At 39.6% G+C, this 21,505-nt stretch overlaps 1 protein-coding gene across 24 annotated transcripts in view; it reads right to left on the minus strand.

The window, feature by feature from the left end:
* Positions 1-21,505, minus strand: part of KCNMA1 (potassium calcium-activated channel subfamily M alpha 1) — an 871,895-nt gene that overhangs the window by 196,258 nt on the left and 654,132 nt on the right. For all 24 annotated transcript variants that reach the window (XM_034777732.1, XM_034777731.1, XM_034777723.1 and 21 more), the window contains exons 10-14: positions 19,292-19,402; positions 13,796-13,901; positions 12,266-12,348; positions 9,795-9,864; positions 7,079-7,234 (exon numbers count right to left, since the gene is read on the minus strand). In XM_034777732.1, the coding sequence (XP_034633623.1) occupies positions 7,079-7,234; positions 9,795-9,864; positions 12,266-12,348; positions 13,796-13,901; positions 19,292-19,402 (526 nt within the window). The remainder of the gene's footprint in view (positions 1-7,078; positions 7,235-9,794; positions 9,865-12,265; positions 12,349-13,795; positions 13,902-19,291; positions 19,403-21,505) is intronic.

Consider the following 21,505-nt stretch of genomic DNA (forward strand, 5'->3'; position numbering starts at 1 on the left):
TTTGAACCCAGATCTCCTGAGTTCTAATTAAGTGCCTTAACTACAAGCTCATCTTTCCTCTCCTCTATTACATTACGACTCTGGTTTCCTGGATAATAGTAATACACCTTATCCATCGATTCAATAGCCCATCTGAAGAATAGCTGGAAAGTGACATAGTATGCCCCAAGAGAAGAAATTTAATTTTCCTCTGAATCATTTTTTAAAATAAATGGCAATGTTTCTACCTTCTTCTCTATCCATATATAGATACAATCTTGATATCATCAAACATATTTACATAGTGCTGTCACTTACCAGTGATAAATAGTGACAGTGGGATGAAAAAATGATGCAAGTATCACAAGTATGACCATTAATATTGTTAAAAAAGCCACCCAGCCCCACATTGTGGAGTGTAATTATCAGCAGCTCTGCAGTTTCAACTGATCTATCTTGTTCATAGCACTTACTTCTCAATGTAATGAAATAAATAGTTACATCAAAAAGATCAAGTATACCTGAACTTAATGATCCTATCTAATATCTTCAGTGCTGTCAAGGAATAGGAACCAACAGCAGGGAAGAGACTGAGGATGGAGTTGGTTTGATTTGGGATATTGTGTTGTATTTTGCATTTAATCAAAAAATAAGCCTCTCATAAAGATTAAGGAAGCACCAATCTGAAATTCTTTTATAGCTACAGGGCCAGCTATAATGTCAGCTCAGTCCACCATGATGCAGAAAAGAACACACCTCACTAACACTGCTGAGAATCAATTCAACCATTTTGAAGAGGAAAAGATGTCTCTCATCCTTTGTCATACATTTGTCCTGAACACATATTGACAATCAACCCTACTTCACAAGGGGAAAAAAATGATATACCAAGTTGCTAAACATTTTAACTATACTAAACATGGAAAATAAATATGATTGATTCAGATTATTGTAGCTTCAAAATAACTTTTAAATATTTATATTTTGTGCTATTAGAATTAGCAAGTTTGGTCCCTTTGGCCTAATGTATTTGTTCAATATAAATGACCAAATGTGTGGGATTCTGCTGAGATGCATGAACCTCCTATGATCCAAATAGGTACCCAAAAGATAGAACCTGTGTTTACAAACTAGATGACTAGTAAAAACAACAGGGAATGTTTTTACTATATGCAATTTTTTCTAAAATAAATGCATGGCCTGGATCTAAGAGGTGCCCAATGTTTCTCAGAATCAGGCCTTTACCTCCTAGTGAGATTATGTTCTAGAACTGCCTGGACGCTCCAGTCAAGTTTCTCAAGCTCCAATCAATTTGTTCTCTACCGTAAGTCACTTTCCTCCTCAAGAGCACCAGTTAATCAATTCACCTCTATCTTTACCCCATATTGGTAAGTACTAAAAAGGCAGGGCAACATGTTTGAACATCCCACAAAATTTCCTTCAATCTAACAGAGCTGGCTGTGTGATTATAGATTTATTATATATTAAGCACAGATATAATGCTGTTTGTTCATCATCAGGAAAAAGGGCAAAAACTGACTAATACATTGTTTGGCGAAAATAGTTCACATATTTGTAGCTGAGACTGAAACGCATCATATTTAGAATCCTGGAAGTAAACTGCCTAGTACTAAGTATTATACAATAACCACTACTTTTTACTCAATTGCATTTGTCTGTGTTAATCAGAGCTAACAAACATCAATAGCAATATAAATTCCATAGTGAGAGCCAAATATTCCTACTAACGGGATCTTTTTTCTAGAATCAGATGTAAATGCTGGATTTTTTTTACAGAACAAGATGTAAAAATGAAACCTAGGTGTGTTGTATCTAACATCAAATGTGTAAATCAAGGTTAGCTCTAACATTGGACAGGATTAAATGTATGTGCATTTTTCATGGTATACGGAAATTATCTGTACGTGCTTATGTGGAATCTTATACTACACCAAACAACTACTGAAATACTATGATAACCAGATCTCCCCTCAGTTACTGGCAGTAGTGAGACTTGCCCCCATGCAACTAAGAGGAGAATAGTCCCATAGAATTTATTTTAGTCTTAACCAAAAAATTTACAATGCAGGGAGGGCAGTAGCCAGGTTGCGGGGTGGGGAGGAGAGCAGGTAACACATCGAACAAAAATACACTTGTTAATGTAAATTGGTGGTAATGTATTCAAATGATTAACTGGCTTAGTAACTATATACTTTAGGAGAGGACAACATGACCAAAGAGCATGTGTGGCTCTTACTCCCATCTGAGGGCAGTTTCAATGTAGTATATTCATAGTTGACTCTCACACCAATTTTCAAAGGCCTGTCTCAATGAATAGATCCTGAACTGATTTAGGCATGTCAGAACACACATATATGGCACTTAGGGAAATACCTTAGGTTATTTTTTCCCTAAGTACTGTACTGGAAATATTAGGCATAGCATACAAAAGTTAACTACCATGAGTTTTGTTCATCATTCCCTCATCCTGAGGGTCGCACAGCAAATAAAATGTTGCTACTCAAGCTGGTTTTTGCTAAAATTTTGTACATATTTCTAAGGTCCCCTCCCTACAGTATCTGGATACGTTATATACATTTTGATGTACTTCAGTTCAAGAAAGGGGAACAGATGTCCCCATGCACACAAACTGAAGCCACATCCTTTAGATGAATCCGACCTAAATGGTTTATGTTCCACCATACATGGCCTGCAACATTCCTCAACTCAACAGAAGACTCTCCAAAACAAAGGAATCTTGCATCACACCCTAAAGATGACAAGAGTCTGTCAACCTGTCTCAAATTTTGCCAAGAAATTTCTGAAGAAATTATTCCAGCATTATCTCCTCAGCCCCACTCAGCTTGGGTTTATGCCTGGGTATAGTAATTGAGACTGCCCTGGTGGTGTTGACTGATGATCTCCTGGTGATGAATGAAGTTTTAGGGCCAGATCCTCACCCCCACGCTAAGACTGCTTTGTGCTGCTCTGGGGGCAAACAGTAACCTGAAAGCCAGCTTGGGGTTTCCTCTGGAGCAGGTACGTGCCTGGGTGGCATAGAGCTGGTTATGCCATCTCTACCACACCCAGCTCAGCCCTGACTAGGCTGGGAGGCATGGCTGGGCATCACCAATGCTAGCTGTTCTAAATTGTTCCTCATGACCAAAATGATGCCCAGTGACTCAAGCATCAGGGAGGTACAAAGATGGTTCATAATTTACAGACTCCTATTGAGATCAGCAGCCAAATTCTACTCTGTAAAACAAATGAATCATGTAGCACAGTGACTTCAATGAGGTTGCATGCTTGTATCCAAGGGCAAAATTTGGCCCTTCCTAATCCCATGCTTTATTTACTTACTTTTATAAATATTTTTACAATGGTAAACAAATGTTTGTTAATCCAAACCATAAACAGTAATTGCTCTATAGAGCAATATTTCAATCTAGTGCTGAGATCATGTATAAAATAAACAGGCATATCATTTCATTTTTTTACATAACCCAGAGAATTTTCAACATAAGATAAAGAATGGGCCTATTAAAATGTACCTTACTGTATGGTTTTGATTTGTTTTCTCTTAAATCTTTTTATTGTGCATTTTTTCCTTCTTCCTTTTAAGTATTTACAGAACTATTTCTATTACAACTGCAGATTATGCAACCTTTTTGAATTGATTTTCCCTTGGTTCAATTTAGTGCCAAGAGCAAACTAAAATATTCCATATGAGATTACAGTTATAAAACCAAAAGGAAAATATTAGATTTAAATATAACATTTTGAGGTTTATAAATTGTTTTATCTTTAATGCTGGGCAGACAGTTTACACAAATTATTTTGCTGCAGACTAAGGTATAACAAGTTAAATGTGTGTGGGATCACCACCAATGAAGTTCATTTGTCTGTGACTGACCAAACATTTACAACACATTAAATAACTTTCTAATCATGTTAGGAAGAATGGGGAACACACCTCAAACTTTTTTTTTTTTAATACAGAAGTTTCAGTAAGATTTTTTGGCAATGTTCTAGTATATGTACAAAACTCCACTAATAATGTTTGCCTAAAGAATTTGTAAAGGTCTGACAGTTCTTAAATTAAATGTTCTAGAAAGAGTGCTACTTTGCAATGGAAGGAAAGGGACTCCCAGTTAGCAGCTTATGAATGTATTTCTTCCTTTCCTATATAGCCCTTCCTGACAATCCATATCAGCACAGTCCACTTGCAGTTACAAAGGCTCTGAGTGTTGTATTGGTTCACAATTTCCATCAATTAATGGTTACTGAGATCAAACAAATTTGTTTGTGTTGGGGGAGAACGTTATTTCAATTAAAAACAGTCAACATCATCTTGGCATTGACAGAGTGGGGATTTTGATTTTAGTTAACATGCATCAATTCTCATGTGTTTGTTTTGCCCCAGATATTAACAAACTCAGAAATCTGAACTCCCTGATAATATCTACACCCAGTTACCCACATAAATAATCCATTGTTCTTGAGTCGTGATGGCAGAAATTGATGTTAACCAATATTAACTGTTTTCTCTCAAAACATTGATAAAACTATATATTTTTGTTTTAATACTAAAACACTGCTGATGCAGTATCTTAATAGCCTGCTGATAAGGGCACAGAAATGTTCTCTTTGCCCGTTGGCCTTCCAGAAACAGAATAACAGAAATTATGATCTATCCACTCATTGTACTATGCACAGCACAATAGTATCTAAGTGCCAGGTACAATAAGAATCAGCAACATTGCTGTCTTGGTATAAACCAAATTAGGCAATCTTCCCATGATTATACTATACAACTAGAAACACCTGGTCAGAATCAGCAAGACTCCATCTGACTCCAATGAAAGTTCAGAATGCTGTAAACCCTCAGTGAAAGTCCTCAGAGCCTTGCAGAATCAGGCCTGTAGGTTGTAGTGGAAATCATAAAGGGTAACCCAGTGTTGATCAGTCAGCCCCATCTCATTACATTGCTGAAAAGGAGTGTACGAATGGAAGAAATACATTATGAAATGAAGGAAATACAGAATGGGTGACTTGAAAAGGGACAAGAGACGGGCAGAACAGGTTGCTGGTGTCCCACTGAGCCTTGAAAGAGACATATGCTGATGGCAAGAGGGACAAATTAATGTCAAGATGCACAATTTTTAATCCTGTTTAACTGAAAGATTGTAACTACAAGATCTAGGTGGTACAGTTTCCTCCCAAGCCATGATTTTTACTTGTTGATGCTGTCCCCAATTTTCTCAGTGAAATCTGTTTAAATTTAAAGTAACCCGCATTGGGGTAGTGGTTACTGACGATACACACGTGCCCTTCCTGAGAGAGGCTGACTCACCTTCGACCCTGAGGAATGCAGAAACTGAACAGAGGTGCTGGCCTACACGAGGGGTCAAAAGCAAGGGCACAGAAGGGCCCATCCCTAGAAAGGTGCCACAAGGAAGCTGGTATATGCCAGTGTGGGTGCAGAGAAAGCTCAACACCCTTGAGTGTGCCAGATTCTGGTTACAAATATTAGCAGCAGAGCAAGGGACAACACAGTGACCCTCGAGTGAACAGCAGTCCTAAAGAATATAATTAAAGGAACAGACAACCACCTGCTTTGTGTTTGCTACACTTTCTTTTGGGGATAAAAGAAGAGGGGTGGTTAACTTCAGAGCTGCAGCATGCCAATGAACTAGAGAGAGTTCAGCAAAACTGAGCTTGTGAAGACAAAGGAGTTAAAGTTCATGGTTTGATAAAAGAAGCAAAGGGTCTAACTGCACATGTCAAAGTGAGGAGGCCAAGCTTGCTTTCATATAATTTGGCTTCCATATTGAAAAGCTGAATTCTTCTGACCACATATACTTACCTAGGATGGCTAGAGTCTGCAGCCCCTGAGGATCTATGATGACTTTCTGGGGGCTTCAAAAAAAGTCTCTCACAGCAGCCTCAGAAAACCCAGCTTCTATCTCATGCCAAGAGAATAAATATCAGATGGCACTGCACCGAAGGCTCCCAACCACTGGAACTTGCACCCAAACTGGCTTTCCCACCTGGTACTCCAGGAAACCCCTGCCCACTTTCATGATGGACTTCAGGAGCCATGGCCCACCTCACATTCCATTGTGTCCTGGCCCCTGATCACAAATACAGGATTGGAAACTGGCCAACTTCTATGTCTAGCAAGAATGCCTGAAAACAGAATAAGAGGAAAGGAACACTGACTAAGGCTATGTCTACATTACAGACCTCACTGCAGCTGCACCACTGTAAGGTCTCCTGTAGCCGCTCTATGCCGATGGGAGAGAGCTCTCCCGCCGGCATAATTAAACCACCCCCAATAAGCAGCAGTAGCTATGTCAGCAGGAGAGTGTCTCCCACCGACATAGTGCTGTCCACACTGGAGCTTTTGTCGGAGAAACTTATGTCATGAAGGAGTGTGCTTTTTCACACCCTGACCGACAAAAGTTTTATCAACAAAAGTGCTAGTGTAGACATGGCCTAACTCAGGTGAGGTCTTAGTCTAGTGTCTAGTGAGATGGTACTGTTGCCCCAAAAGGGTGGGAACAACAGCACTACAAGTTTTTGCAAATAAAGCCCTAAGGGGCTCTTTGACTGAGGAGAAATAAATAAAGGAATTATGTTGTAGGTGGTTTCGTCTTAAGTACAAACACATGGTCCATATTTATTCTCACAGTGAGAGGTCCACTAGACACTTTATGTAAAAGAGCAAAATGATCATTCTTTTTCTCTAGGCGCTTTATTGCCATATGGGATGCATATAAATCATATTTTTGTTTTAACAGCAGAGGCTTTCCTGATAGATAAACATGTGGTTTATCTAAAAAAGGGATTGAAATGGATTGTGCTTTGAACCATCATTTAATGGCCATAGATGTGCCAAATAAAAATAAAAACATATTTTTTTAAGAACCTGGCCCACTGCCCAATTTATAACAGAATTTGTATGTGTATGTATGTGTGTGTTTCACTAAACTGGTTAATGTGTCCCTATCTGTTTTGAGTTTAAGCTGTGCTCTCTACTCAACCCCGTGCCAAATTGAATCCCAGGCTAACACACTCTAATGAGACAAGACATTACCTTTATGAATGACCTCATAGAGAAGAGGTTGGCTAGCATTGTCGAGAGGCCCGGTGCCAGGCAGCTCTGGGCTATGAAACCCAGCTTGAGCTCAGCAAGACAGATTGCGTCATCCCCTTCTTTCCAATTCCAGCTTGGGATATTTAGCAGATGGGCCTAAAGGAAGAAACACAGGTAAAGGACCCCAAATACTTTCCCTGCATTCTGCTAACACAGGAAATAGCCAAGCAAGCGATAGCTAATCTTTTCCTTTAGTGCTGGACTTCCTTTTCCTGTAGAAGGTAAAAATATAATTAGGGCAGTGATACTCAGATGTCAGTGATCGACATTACCAAAAAGAGCTACAGTAGTGTGAATTAATTGTTTCATAAATTATTCTCACAGGAAAATGACTGACCAAGCATTCTACAATTGGTTAATAACACAGTAAAATCACATAGTGTTTTAATATCACGTGCTGCAAAAAGCCACGGGAGACACATTAAAGAGCCATTTGCAGCTTCCAAGCCTCAGTCTGAGCATCACTGGACTAGGGGCAGGGCTGGCTCTGGCTATTTTGCTGCCCCAAGCAAAAAAAAACCTGCCGCGCGGCCAGAGCGGCAAAGCAGGGTGGGGGGAACCTGCGGCGCGGCCAGTGTCTCAAAGCAGGAAAAAATAAAAAACCTGAGGGGTGGCCAGAGCCAGGGGGACTCCCTGCACTGCAGACGTGCCCTGGCTAGCCGGGGGGGGAGAGGGGAGAGAGAGAGAAGGGGGGCGGCCAGGGCTTCAGCGGGGCGCTCGCCACGCAGCCCTGACCGCCACATTGCCTGCCGGGAGGGCTCCGCGCCGCTCCACTCGGCGGGGAGGGAAGGAACCAGGCTGCCCTGCCGGGCTTGCTACAGACCTGGGCACTGGCTGGGGCAGATGGAGCGCGCAGCCCGCTCCCAGCAGGGTGCTCCCCTCCTCCGCGCCGCTGCCCCCTACAGGGTGGCTGGATCGGCGAACAAAACAAAAAACAAACCAAAAAAAAGCGGCTGTGCCTCCCTAGGATTGGGTGGAATGCCGCCCTGTAGAAGCTGCCACCCCAAGCACGAGCTTGCTCGGCTGGTGCCTGGAGCCAGCCCTGACTGGGGGTTTAAATCAATATTCCTCCAAACCAAAATATTTCCATTAGAGTTTTTGTATCAGGAACTTCTCCACTTTCACACCTTTCAGTTTAAAATCTCCCAGCATCCCTCAAGATCTTATATTAGGGTGACCTTCTGTCAACTGGATGGGAGGCTTTGTAAGGCCCATCAACCAAGCTGAAGTTGTTACATAGTGCTATGAAGTTTCATTGCACCCAGGTCTGTGCATACACCCTCTTATAGCAATCTCAGCTACTCCCTGACAAATAAGAAACACACATAAACCCCAGAAATCAACCACAGGTTTTTAAATCTAGCCCAGCCCTCGAACAGTATGATATAACCGTACTTTTCTGGTTTCTCCCACCCCCAGAATCAAATAAGCACAGAGCCTGGTGTAAGGAGTCTCTTTTCTCAGGCTTTTGATTATGGGACTAGTGCACAGTGAAATAGTGGACAAAAACGATCAGCCAGGTACCTATATGAGTACTTCCATATATAATTGATTTCATATCAAATTTTCCTTGGAAAAACCGCGAGAAAAACATGTTTTGCCAAACTCAAAGTAATTTAAAGAAACTCAAAATTTTATAGAACATTCTAGAGGTTTTTGTGAAATGCAAAACTCTAGTGGACACTTTCATCCTTCTATCTCTCACACACGTATGCATGCACATGAACACAAACAGAGTCCTCCATGCTTTCCTCCTCCTGATAATCTGATTATTACCATTCATCATTTTTTCTCATTAATTTTCATTAGAAATATAAAGAGAAAATATGTTTTTAATACAACATGTTTCTCGTTGAGGGTGTTTAAAATACAGAAATAGCATGATTCTGTTCCACAAAAGAAGGTGGACCAAATTCTGTATGTTAGCTGTCCTCCACTCATGTATGTGCAGGGGACAACCCAGGGAGTAAAAATCACGCTGTGTAAAACCAGGTGGATCCTGAGCAGGCGTAAACTTCTTTAGCTATGGTTATAAAGAGATAAGGTGGGTGATGTAATATCTTTTACTGTATTAACTTCTGCTGGTGAGAGAGACAAGCTTTTGAGCCACACAGAGCTCTTCTTCAGGTCTGGGAAACTTAATCAGTGTCACAAATAAGTACAACATAGAACAGATTGTTTAGCATAGAAGTTAACATATATTTCATGAGACCATTCAAGGTGAAATGAAGGTGCGAACCCCTTTGGAAATCTTAGACATAGTCTGCAGGGGTTCCACCAACTGCAGGTTGAAAACCACTGTTCTACAGTAATCCCATACACTCTCCCATCTGTTTAGGTAATACAAGCATCATACATGGTTTAGTGAATCAAGTTGGGCCTTATTTCACAGGAGATGTGTGCTTACAAGCCCAACTGAAATCGATGGGAGCTGTGGAAACTCAGCACCCCAGGGTAACAAACATCCTAGGGTTCTGATAAGGTCCCTGGCATATGTAAATACAACAGAATTAACTCTTTAGTGGATTCCATGACAGCTCGTATTCACATGTTCCTACTGAGAAAGAAAAATGCTTTCCATTTAGGCAGCTAAAATAAGTGGGGGTGGGAGACTGCGGTTGCTCTGAAGAGCGAGACCCCTTGGTCTTCTCATTACCTTGTTATGATACTGCAGCATCTGAGTGATAATTCTTATCTTCGGATGGTAATTCTTTATGGAAATTACTCTTTAAAAAAAGAAGAAAGAAAGAAAAAATTAACATTTTAACTGGTGGACATCTTGGATATTCTACCATTTTTCCTATAGACCCAGGCTTGTGGGCCTGGTGTTTCTGAGCCTCTGTTTGAGCATCCAAACTGCACTGTAAACCTGGGTTTACAATTTCTGGACCTGGGTCTCACAGCCATTCTAACACTGCACTACACACGGCAGTACATAGACCTTCTGACTCAGACCTGTGGCTTGACCAGCATCCACACTGCAAAATGACAGGGCTTGGACCCATTCCACAGCTGGACTTGGGCTCTAATCTACCCCTCCATCAGGGTTCTAAGGACCTGGGTCCTCAATGTTTGCTGACTCAAGTCAGACTGATGTGTGTGTGTGAAAGGGGGACTTGGGCTCCAACCTGAGTCAGAGCCCAGGTTTAGCGTGCAGAGTACACATACCTTCTGAGAGCAACAGCTTATTACAATAGTGTGCTGCCAGAAGTTGCATTGCAAGCATAAGGGGAAAACTTGCATTGCTGACTTATTCCCAATATTAGAGAATAAAGTTGTCCAATAAAGTTGTTTGAATCTCTTTTTGTAGGGAGGAGAATTGAAGAGGAAAGAGAAGAGTCTGATGCTCCCCTCCCCCTATTAATGTCCCATTTCCCACTGTTTAATTAATTCAGTTTTATTGAATCAAATTCATTTATTGTGAGATCACATAAGATAATTCTATTCCCAATAACACTTTTACATTTTATTACATTAAAACATATTGAATCCATTTAAGAACACACTAATCTGCATCTGGAATACTCTTTAATCTATGTATTGCAATTAAAATCAAACTAGGGTTTTTCCCAACACATCCCAAATGTTGTTTTGGAAAATGAAATGAGCATACTTAAACCCTGCTCCTTCCACAGGCATCCCACACTCTAGGCATACTGGGCTTTTTCCAGTAAAGTTTTTTTTTTTTTAATTGTATTCCTGTATCTACCTTCAACTCATAGAATGAAAGCATCTGACAGGCCAAAAAAACTGGTTTATAACACTGGCCAATTCATTGTATAAGCTAATTTTTAATTGAGCTTTTACATTTTAATTTTAAAAAGGGCAGACTGGTCTCCTTAAAACTAAGGCTGTATGAGCAAAATACAAATAATGGAGGACTCAACCTTATTTTAAACTTACTTTTGTCATTTCCTTACTTCACCCCTACTATATGAGACTAACAATGGCATCTTTTTTCCTTAGGTTTTAGAAAGGCCGGTGATATTTGTTAATGGGGCTGGAGAACAGTAACCAGTGACCCTCCTATGTAAATACTGTTTATACCCATAGAATTATAGAATATCAGGGCTGGAAGGGACCTCAGGAAATCATCTAATCCAACCGGCTGCTCAAAGCAGGACCAATCCCCAGACAGATTTTTGCCCCAGATCCCTAAATGGCCCCCTCAAGGATTGAACGTACAGCCCTGGGTTTAGCAGGCCAATGCTCAAATCACTGAGCTATCCCTCCCCCTTTTGGCATAGAGGCATTCTACCTCTGCTGCCTGGGAGAGCCAACACCATTAATATGGTCTTTCAGCTCCATTCTTCTAAAAGATGGGACAAACAAAGAAAAAAAAAGAGGGGAACTTCAGACCCCCACTGAATATAGGGATTCTTTTTAGAATACAGCAATGAACACAACTACCTGCTCCATAAAACTGGAATCCTGAAGGCGCTCCCTTAACACCTCCCCCCTCAAAAAAAACCCTAACAAAAAAGCCCCACCATGTGAAACCAAATCCTGTATGCTATCATTCCCCTTATTGATCAGAGAGGAATGCACAGGAACTCATACCAAGAAAAATTGGACTTGCCTTGCAAGGACACCAATAAAGATATTTGTTGAAGGAAAGACTGCAAGTAGGAAGAGATAATCTGTATATTGGATTCTGAACTAAAATATGTTTGATCCCAATGCACAGGATAATGTGTTTGGGACACTAAGGTCCCTATGATGCTGGCAACGTGTAGAAAGTACAGGGCACACAAAGGCAGTTTTAATATGGGCATCCGTTTTATCCTCATTCTCCAGATTAAAATTTGTGAGGCCACATAAGTTGTACTGGCTGCAAAAAGATCTGTAGCTGACCTATGCTGGTTACCTGGGCTAGCACTTCCTCCTTTCGTCATTTCACCCTCATGGACACACTATACCCAAGCCAGCCCTTCCATCTTATACTTCTTCCATCTCCACACTATTGAGGCAATCCTGTGCACTCCGCCAGTTTAATTCCCTGTCTCTGGAAGCAATTCTGTGAGAAGTTTTCAACTGTAACAGATGTGGGTATGGTCCACCTAGACACCAGCAATTTGCTAGTCAGAAACGAGAATGACAACCATATTCGAAAACTCTTCAGGTTACCTCATAATATTGGAGGCATCTTCAGCATCTGGGTCAGCGCAGTATTTATTGGCAAGGATTAGGCATGCATCTGCTGACTCTATCTGAGACACCGAAAAAATAAAGCAAACATAAATAGAAACCTTTGTTTCCAACTTCTTCTCACAGCCACCAGCTGCTAAGAAATCAGCTTCTTCCTCCAGAAGCAAGAACAACAGTTTATAGCTTTTGCTGAGTATAAATGTAGATTCTGACTCTTTATGATATCAGTGCCAATACTTACAGGGAGCTGATCACTTTAACTTCTCAAAACACTTTCCAAATATTAAACATTACAGTGCTCATTGTAGGTAAGTACTTTAGTTATTACTACTACCGATTACTAATGTTATTTCAGAGATACCAAAAATGAAGCACCAACAGGTTAAATGCCAAAGTTTTAAAACTCCATGTTGCAGGTCAGGCTCCTAAACCCATAGGGCCAGGAACTGTCTTTCTGTTGTTTGTACAGTGACTATTACAACAGGGCCAGAGCTGCTGTTTGGGTCCTTGGGCAATAACATAATAAAAATACATCTCTACCCCGGTATAACGCGACCTGATATAACACGAATTTAGATATAACGCGGTAAAGCAGCGCTCTGGGGGGGGCGGGGCTGCGCACTCTGGTGGATCAAAGCAAGTTCAATATAAAGCGGTTTCACCTATAATGCTGTAAGATTTTTTGGCTCCCGAGGACAGTGTTATATCGGGGTAAAGGTGTAATAATAGATAACTGATTTTAGGGGCCAAGTTAATCTACTTGCAAAACTTACAATCATCAATCTTAGTCTAGTTAGCACAAAGCAGCAGATTTAAAATATAACAAAATGACTTTTTTTCAGTACATTTGGGCAAATCCCACACAGTAAAGCAGGGGATGGAAGAGAGAAGATAACAAGACTGAATTTTATAGCCATTACAAGGACATCATTTTATGCTGATGATTAGAGCTCAGCTCAGTGTATGTTGTGTAAAAATGGACTGAACAGCTTTTGTAGCCAGAACAGGCAAAAATCCTAATTTCTGCTCACTAGAACAGCTTAACATTAGGCAAAGATCTTTATGATTTAAGAAGCTTGTTCACGTCCCATTAGAAAGACACGAAATGGGGTAATGCTGCATATAAGTTTGGTATCTTTTACTCTTCTGAGCTTCAGGGTTTGCTTTAAGAGGATAGAATTATTTAGCATGGAGTATGGTACTTTAACCAATACAGCCATCTTATTATAGGTTAGCAAATATCTCAAATTGTATTTACTTTTTCAGGACACCTGACAATAGAAAAATGGTGAAAAAATGTTTTCTAATTGTCCCTTTGCAAGCATGCCAATAATGTTTATAACATCAAGTTCTAAAATGTTAAACATTAATATTAACAACCATAGGACCTCTCCTATTAAAGTCAACTAAAACATCCTCATTAACTTCAGTGGATGTTGGATCGGAGTTAGAAACTGCTTATTTAAGAGAAGACAGATAGTAGAAATAAAGAATGAACGGAATCATTACCTTTACTCTTGCCAGGTCATGCGGATTGAGAACTGAACCCTGATAAAATTCCACCTGAGTGAAGTGTCGTTTAAAAAGAGCTTCCAGCTCAAGGTTAGGGGAGATACTGCATTGGGGGGGAAAACAAACAAGAAATCAATTTGCACGTTTCTGTCCCGCTCTTGTATTCATTTTTAAACTGTTTGAAATTCCATTGATATTTTTCTTGTGGGGTGAAAACAGTGGGCCTCACCTACTATTAGCAAAGCTCCATTCCTTTCACTTACATGTGAATGTGGCCTACCAAACGGAGGTAAGACCAGCTTCCCTGAATGTTGCAGCTGTCAGGGTTACAGGGTTAGCTGTTTTCTCTTATCTTGTGCTTTGCTCCTGCTTTTAAGAGTAAATAATACTTTGGTTTGAGAAAGCTGTCCAGTGGCCTGTATTAACCACTGGTCAGAAGCTCCCAAAGGGAAGACTCACAGATGCCTAACCTGGTCAAGCCTGCTGAGTAATCACAGTTGGCATGCAGGGTAATGTAGATCAGGGACCATCTAAGAGAGGAAGAATTGGAGAACTCCACCAAGGACAGACAAAGGCATGAGGCCTAACATCTGAAGGGAGTGCACTGAAAGAGACCAGAAAAGGGGACAGAGGTGCAGCTACTCATGGAACCGTGACAGCAACTCCCATCAATTCAAACACAGTGAGGTGCTTTACACTCTTTGATGTGTAACTATTCTGTCCCATTGACATAGATGCAGTGTCCGTACTGCTTGGCACAGCTTTGATCTAGGAATCATAAATAACAGCACAGAAAAGGTCCATATTGGCAGCTAGCATTATTTATTAACTCTACTGCTCCCAGGTTAATTAAGAAACACAAACAAACCTAGAAAATAGGAACAAAATTGTCCATCAAAGATGTGCTCTTAGCAACATCAATTCATACATACAAGAGCAATACTGAGCCCTAAAATCTCCTCAGCTTCATTAGGAATTTGTCCCTGTCAGCACGTGAATTGAAGACCAAAGGATGCAAAAGCAGCAGCTTATTATTTGAGTGAAAGGAAAATCTGCCTAGTGTATGGGCTGCTCACTCAGACCAGACCACACAGTTATCTACCTGCACTTTGATGTAATTCCAGTCATACAGTCAGACTGTATAATTCATACAGTAGGTTAACAGCCACCAAGAGGACCTGATAATACCTCTAGATCAGTGGTTCCCAAACTGGGGTTCGTGAACCCCCAGGGGGTTCACGAAATATTACAGGGGGTTCTTGGAAAAAAATTCCCTAATAGCAGACAGAGCTGTCCCTAGGGACCCTGGGCAGCACGGGGTCAGCAGCCCGGAGCCCCTGGACTTCCAAGAGCTAAGCAGATCAAAGCAAACATATCTATCACACTGAGGAGATTTAAACTTCAGGACTCCTAATAAGAAATGGAAAGGGAGGTGGATATTTTTTGCTGTTTTTAAAACTAAATAGGCAGCTAGTATTGGTTTTAAAATTATTATGACGAACAAGTTTAAACTTTGTTGTAAGGTGCGTTGTTTGCCTGGACTGCTCAAGACCTGAATGCTTGTGTAGGAGGAACTCTTTGAGTGGCTTCTTAAATACCTTCATGCTGTTTCACATCTGATATTCCTTGATGAAACATAGGAGCCTTGTCTTCTAATGGGTTTATTCAAAGTGATACACGCTATGAAAGTGAGATCTCAAAAGAGTGTTGCCATTTTCATAATGTAATAAAAATATGGTAATGATAAATACGAACATAAGAATGGCCCTACTGGGTCAGACCAAGGGTCCATCTAGCCCAGTGTCCTGTCTTCCGACAGTGGCCAGTGCCAGGTTCCCCAGAGGGAATGAACAGAACAGGTAATCATCAAGTGATCCATCCCCTGTCGCTCATTCCCAGCTTCTGGCAAACAGAGGCCAGGGACACTTAATAATAAATAGTGTATAATAAGCATGTCATAAAAACAAATTTTATATTTCCAAGATCACTGCTTTTATAATTTATACTCAGGTAAAGGAGAAAATCCCTAGAAATGTTCATTTTTAGGAGGGGGTTCGCAAGACCTGACATTTTAGTGAAAGGGGTTCACAGGTTGTTAAAGTTTGGGAACCACTGCTCTAGATTGTATTAACGGTTACTAAGTGCATTCATTATAAGTTTGTCATGTTATTTTTGACCAGCGGTCATTTTCACATAAGCAGGTAGTCAAATGAAAAGTAATCCATTATAAAAATGTGGCCCACATCTACCTAGCTCTCTTAGTAACAAAGCAAGCATTTACTTGCCAGGTAAACAGCGTCAAAAAAAATTAAAAAAATGTTTACTTGCAGTTGTGTGTGCTTTTACTGCAAATGCATGCTCAAATGAGTAGTAACTGCTTAGTCACCCATCCTGTGCATGGGCAGTTACCAGAGTTCTATAAACTATTGTTGAAAGTGCATATGCAATTGTGCATGCAAGTTTGTTACACCTTTTTTTTGTGCTGGAACCTCCAGATTCCCTTTGGAAATTAAGTTCCACTACCCTAATAAAACATGAGCAGTTACCAGGGGATATCAACTGTATCCATTACTCCAACTGAATGGCAATATTATAAAATCAGCCAGGTAGCAACTCTATGCATTTTCAACTTCCTTTATCCAATTATCACAAATGATTCTTAACCTTTTAATCATTATGTTTGACAGGAAGGAAAGTGCATTGCTTGCTGTTAAATACATTAATATCACTCATTCAAAAACAGCTCATGGCACTTAGAAATGCATGCTGCTCCTGATAGGAAAAGACAGTTAACACCATATTTCTCTCAAGCAAATAGCTATTTCTAATAGCCTCTCCCTAAGACATGCCAATTTGATGTTGAATTATGTGTAATGGGATGCTAGTGACAAACAGCAACTACCTTTAAGCAAAATTGCTGATGGGAAGGGCATTCCCAGGCAACTAATGACTGGCTGGAGAAGTTGTGGCCCAGTCAGTCGTTAACTGACAGGAAATGACTTGAACACGATCACTAATGTTACCAGATAATATATATTTTTAAATAATTTAAAGCAATTTGCTGTTTCTATCTGCTTGCAGCATCACTATGTCTGTGCAACAGCATTTTGTTTTTGTAGTACTGCTGTTTTGCTAGCAGTCATAGTCTAATACAGTAAAACCAGAGAGCCCCAATACCTGGGGGTGACTGCCCCAATTTCATAGATCTACATGGATTGTATCATTCAGTGCTCATCATCTCATTCATTTTTACAATTCAGAGTGCATCTTGAACTTCTCCAAACTGTTCAGATTCTATGAGCAGCTAAAAGGGTGGTGGAAAACATCAGTGTACCATGGAGCACTTCTTGTTACAGGATAATGCCAGTCATTTTTCAAAATTTTAGAATCCAACAATCTTTTAACAAAGTCATTGGAATGGGCTATTTCTGTTAATTTACATAAAACTGGTAAAATATATTCAGCTTCTGCAAGTTTGTAATCTCCTGAAGAGAAGATTAAATGCAGCAGAATCTCTTTCATGATGTTTGTGTTTGGAAAAGCAGCCAGTTATGCACATCTTTGGGTAAGTTTCAGCACATATTTGAAATATGTCGTTAGAATCAGAAAACACAGTTTTACTGTAATTTAGCTTGCAACTGTTAGAGAGTTGTGAGATAAAAGTTGGAGATGAAGATAGATAATACACATACCTATGAATGGGCATTCCTAACATGTTTTTCCCCATAGACTGCATGATAGAAATTAATCTCCATAAACTACACTTAGAACTACTATCCAGGGCCAAAGAAAACTTCTGCAGTATTTATTAATATGTGTTGAATATTATTTCTTATTTCTGAGTGTCATGCACTCTTTAAAATATACTGATCTATTAACCTAGTGACAAACTATTGAGTTTTTCTTTAATATAAGGAGCACAAGTCTAAAGTCCAGTGGCTTCAAGTACTATTAAGTATGCTAGTAGGTGGGAACAATTGTGGTAACCAATAGGAAAACAAGATTTATTTCTCAACATTCCATTAGTTTTTCAATGTTGGCAAATACGCTGTTCAAATCAGGATAACCAGGGATGATCTGATCTGTCATGGTATTTATTTTTTCAAAAATTCAGATATATGTATTTAATTCATTATCCTTCATTAATTATCATTCCCTAATTATTTAATTTATTTGAAATTTATTTAAACTATTTCTCTTCTACCTCCTATTAGATCAAGGCTTCTCATTCTTTGTACAGCATTTGCTTCCTTAATTTATTAACTGCATGTATAAAATATACTTGGTCAGACCTCCTCTTCTGCAGAAGCATTATTTTGAGAATGGTAGGAAGCTTTGTTTTATTTTATTTTTTTAAAGTGTCAAGTTTTAACTAACAAGGCAGGGCCATTCTGTTCCTTTTTTCTTCCGTGCTGACTTGTTTCCACTTGCTCTAGGATGCAGCACAACACAAACACCTATTGAACAATCTAGCAATTGTATACCAGACGAATGCCGGCTTAACTAAAATCAGTTAGGGTCAAATATCACCCTTTGATGCATATGGTTCCAAATTAAGTCAATGTGAGATCTTTTGTGCACCTGATGGCAGAATTTGGGCCCATTGAGCAGAAAAGAAATGAAAATTTTTGGTGCAACTGCCTGGAGGTTCTTGAGACTTTCTTATAAAAAGATATTGAGCCTGCCCTAGGAAAGACACTGATTTAGATTAATAATGGATACAAATATTTAGAAACTGATTTTTAGGCCTCAGTAATCTAACAAAATATATTGCAATGAACTACCAGATAATGTGCAATCAATGAAGAATAGCATCTGACAGCAAGACTGGGAAGTATTCATGAATTGATACTACACACTTAAAAAAGCTTCATTGGAAGATGAAATAAGGCTTTTTAAACTGTAACAGCAAAGTGGGCTGTAGTCCACGAAAGCTTATGCTCTAATAAATTTGTTAGTCTCTAAGGTGCCACAAGTACTCCTGTTCTTCTTTTAGCAATATGTGGCTTCATAATGCAATCTTGGCCTTTGTGTCATCATGATAAACTGGAGAGATAGTAGTTCACACCTATATACATGTTTGGTTTGTGCTGTATGTTAGGTAAGTATGTTAACATTTCACACAGGGGAAAAGCAAGACTCAAAGAGATTTTGACTGATAATGTCAAAAAGAGTTTATGAGAGTCGGGCACCTAAATCCCACTGAAATTCAATAGGAGTAAGACTCCTTAAATCCCGACTTTAGACTTATAAAAAGCTAGTGGAAGCATCACAAATTGACATCCATTAATTGGCCATTAATTTCAAAGGGGACGGGATTTCACCCAACGGGTCAAATATATCTCTGGTCTAACTTCACCGAATAAGTTTGACCCTAACAGTCTCATCATCCCCTGCTCTACCCTCAAAACAACACCGACTCCAAGGAGTCTTTAGGACACATTCAGACCTGTTTGATCAGCAAGAAAGGTTTTGGTTGGAAAGATTACTCACTTATGCAGAAAGACGATTTCCACGTTCACATCATCTCTGTCCTTGTGCAGGAAGTCCTTCAGGAAGTTGGACACACTTTCAAGTGTTATGTGACCACAGACAACTATGTGCCTGTGACAGAAAACTTACAGTTACTTTTGAGGGAAAACTAACAAACAAGCATGCAAACAAAAAGGGTAAAATGAGCTGTTGGCTGAAAAGGGAAGCATTCTTCCTGATGCTTCTTTAAAACCTATTCCCTGAAGTCATCGAAGGAAACCATCAATACTAGAAGGTACTTTGACATTGAAAATACATATGGGCTCTCACCTGAAGCTGCAAAAGACTATTACAAGCAAAACCATTTGGCCAAGTGTTTTTAAGCATTTAACAATAAATATTATTATTTATTTATACACTTATATGCTGTATTATCCAGTCCCTTTCAGAGTCATATTTCTCCTTCCACCTCCTCTCCTAAGATTTACTATTTAATTTTTTGTTTATGACATAAAGCTTATCATGTAATAAGACAACGAATCTCCCTGAAATGATTCTACTTATTTTACTGGTTACATCAGTGAAGCCAGTGAGAAGCTTGACATGTTATGGGCCATAAGCAATAAAAAGAGAAATCTTGCATTTTCTACCATAAGTCCTACAGCAGGAGCCTTTTACAATAAGTGGACATTTTTAAATTCTGCAATGCAATGGAACACCCCCAAAAACCAGAGTCCGTACAGAGAGTGCTATCACACTTATGCTCCATGCAATTTCCAGCAGGGTCAAAGGGAAGAACCCAAATATGCAACACAGAAACGGTGTCCACTTCTATATATTGATTTCTTACACGCCGAGTGAAATGTCTAAAGTTGTGTCCTTTCTTTGCTTCCTTGCTTAATGGATTGTTAAGCCACTTATTATAAAGTATTGTCCAAGTACTTGTGTTAGCATGCTGTACAGTGGCTCAGTGTTTCTACCACAACACAGACAAAAGCATGGCTTTCATTAGTCAGATGAGTACATGGGAGGTGCTGGTGTTTACGGTACTTCCATTGCTACTGTTGTTCCTTGCCACATTTCTTGCAGCTGTCAGGGAAAGAGAGGGCAGTAGAAGTGTGGATTCAATTTAATTATTAAGGTAGCAAAGAGTCATTCGGTAATCTGACCTCATTACAGCTGATTGAGTCTATATGCTGATTGCAACAAAGGCACAATTTATTTGTTGGCTGGCATCTGAGCTGCCAGCAGGTGGCCAAAAAGAAGCAAAGTAATTTCAAGGGCTAAATTTAAACTGCCCAAGTCTTACCTATTTCATAATTGTTCTGTGCGCATTCCATTAATGCAGAAACCTCATTGGCTGGAAGCAACAAATAATAGGTAGCAGCAATAATCGCTTATGTAATGTACCATAAGGGACTATTATGGGAGCCAGTCCTTGCTTCATAATTTGGTGCTTGACTAAGTATATGAAAATAATGCAATGAACTCATTGGTGAAAGGATAATGATGCAGAACAAAAAATAAATCAATAATATGCATGATGCAGTTAATAATATCACCATCATGTACTACTACTTTTGCAGTGGTGCAGGTAGTGACTAGGAAAGCAAAGCACAATGAAGTATTATACTAATCCAGCACACCCTAGGGGACTGCTTTACTATTACCACTTTGTTTTTACAAATACATTAGCATAAGACTTTAGATCTGCATTTAGGAAGACAATTATCTCAAACACTTCTTATCTGGCCTTTCAATGACAACCCACCAAGTCATGAGCGAATGGAGTATTAGAAAATAAACAACAAAAATCACAGACTGGTTTTTTTCTTCAATTTCCAATGGTTTATATACAATTATATTTAGGCTGTACTATGTCTAATTAAGACCTGGTACTACAAATACTTATTTGCCAGGTGCAGTGCTTGCTACCGCGAGTGGCTGCTCTAGCTTCAATAGGATTTCATCACATCATGATCTACATGTTTGGTAGAAATGGATGAAGCACTGGACTCTCAGATGGTGAACTCCTCAAAGCAGGAAACAAAAACTTTCTCCCCTGTTCCATAAGGTACCAAGCACTGTATCAGCATGCAATAAGTAACAAATACAATAAACCAAATATTTGACCCATTTTTGGTGCAAAAAGAGACTTGAGCTGCCCTGTGGGGCCTTCACATCCTGGCAGTTTATAGCAGCCTCTGTGTTGGAGCCAGGGCTGGTGTAGAAATT

This window comes from Trachemys scripta, chromosome 7, assembly GCF_013100865.1.
Source record: "Trachemys scripta elegans isolate TJP31775 chromosome 7, CAS_Tse_1.0, whole genome shotgun sequence".
NCBI classification, from domain to species: Eukaryota; Metazoa; Chordata; order Testudines; family Emydidae; genus Trachemys; species Trachemys scripta.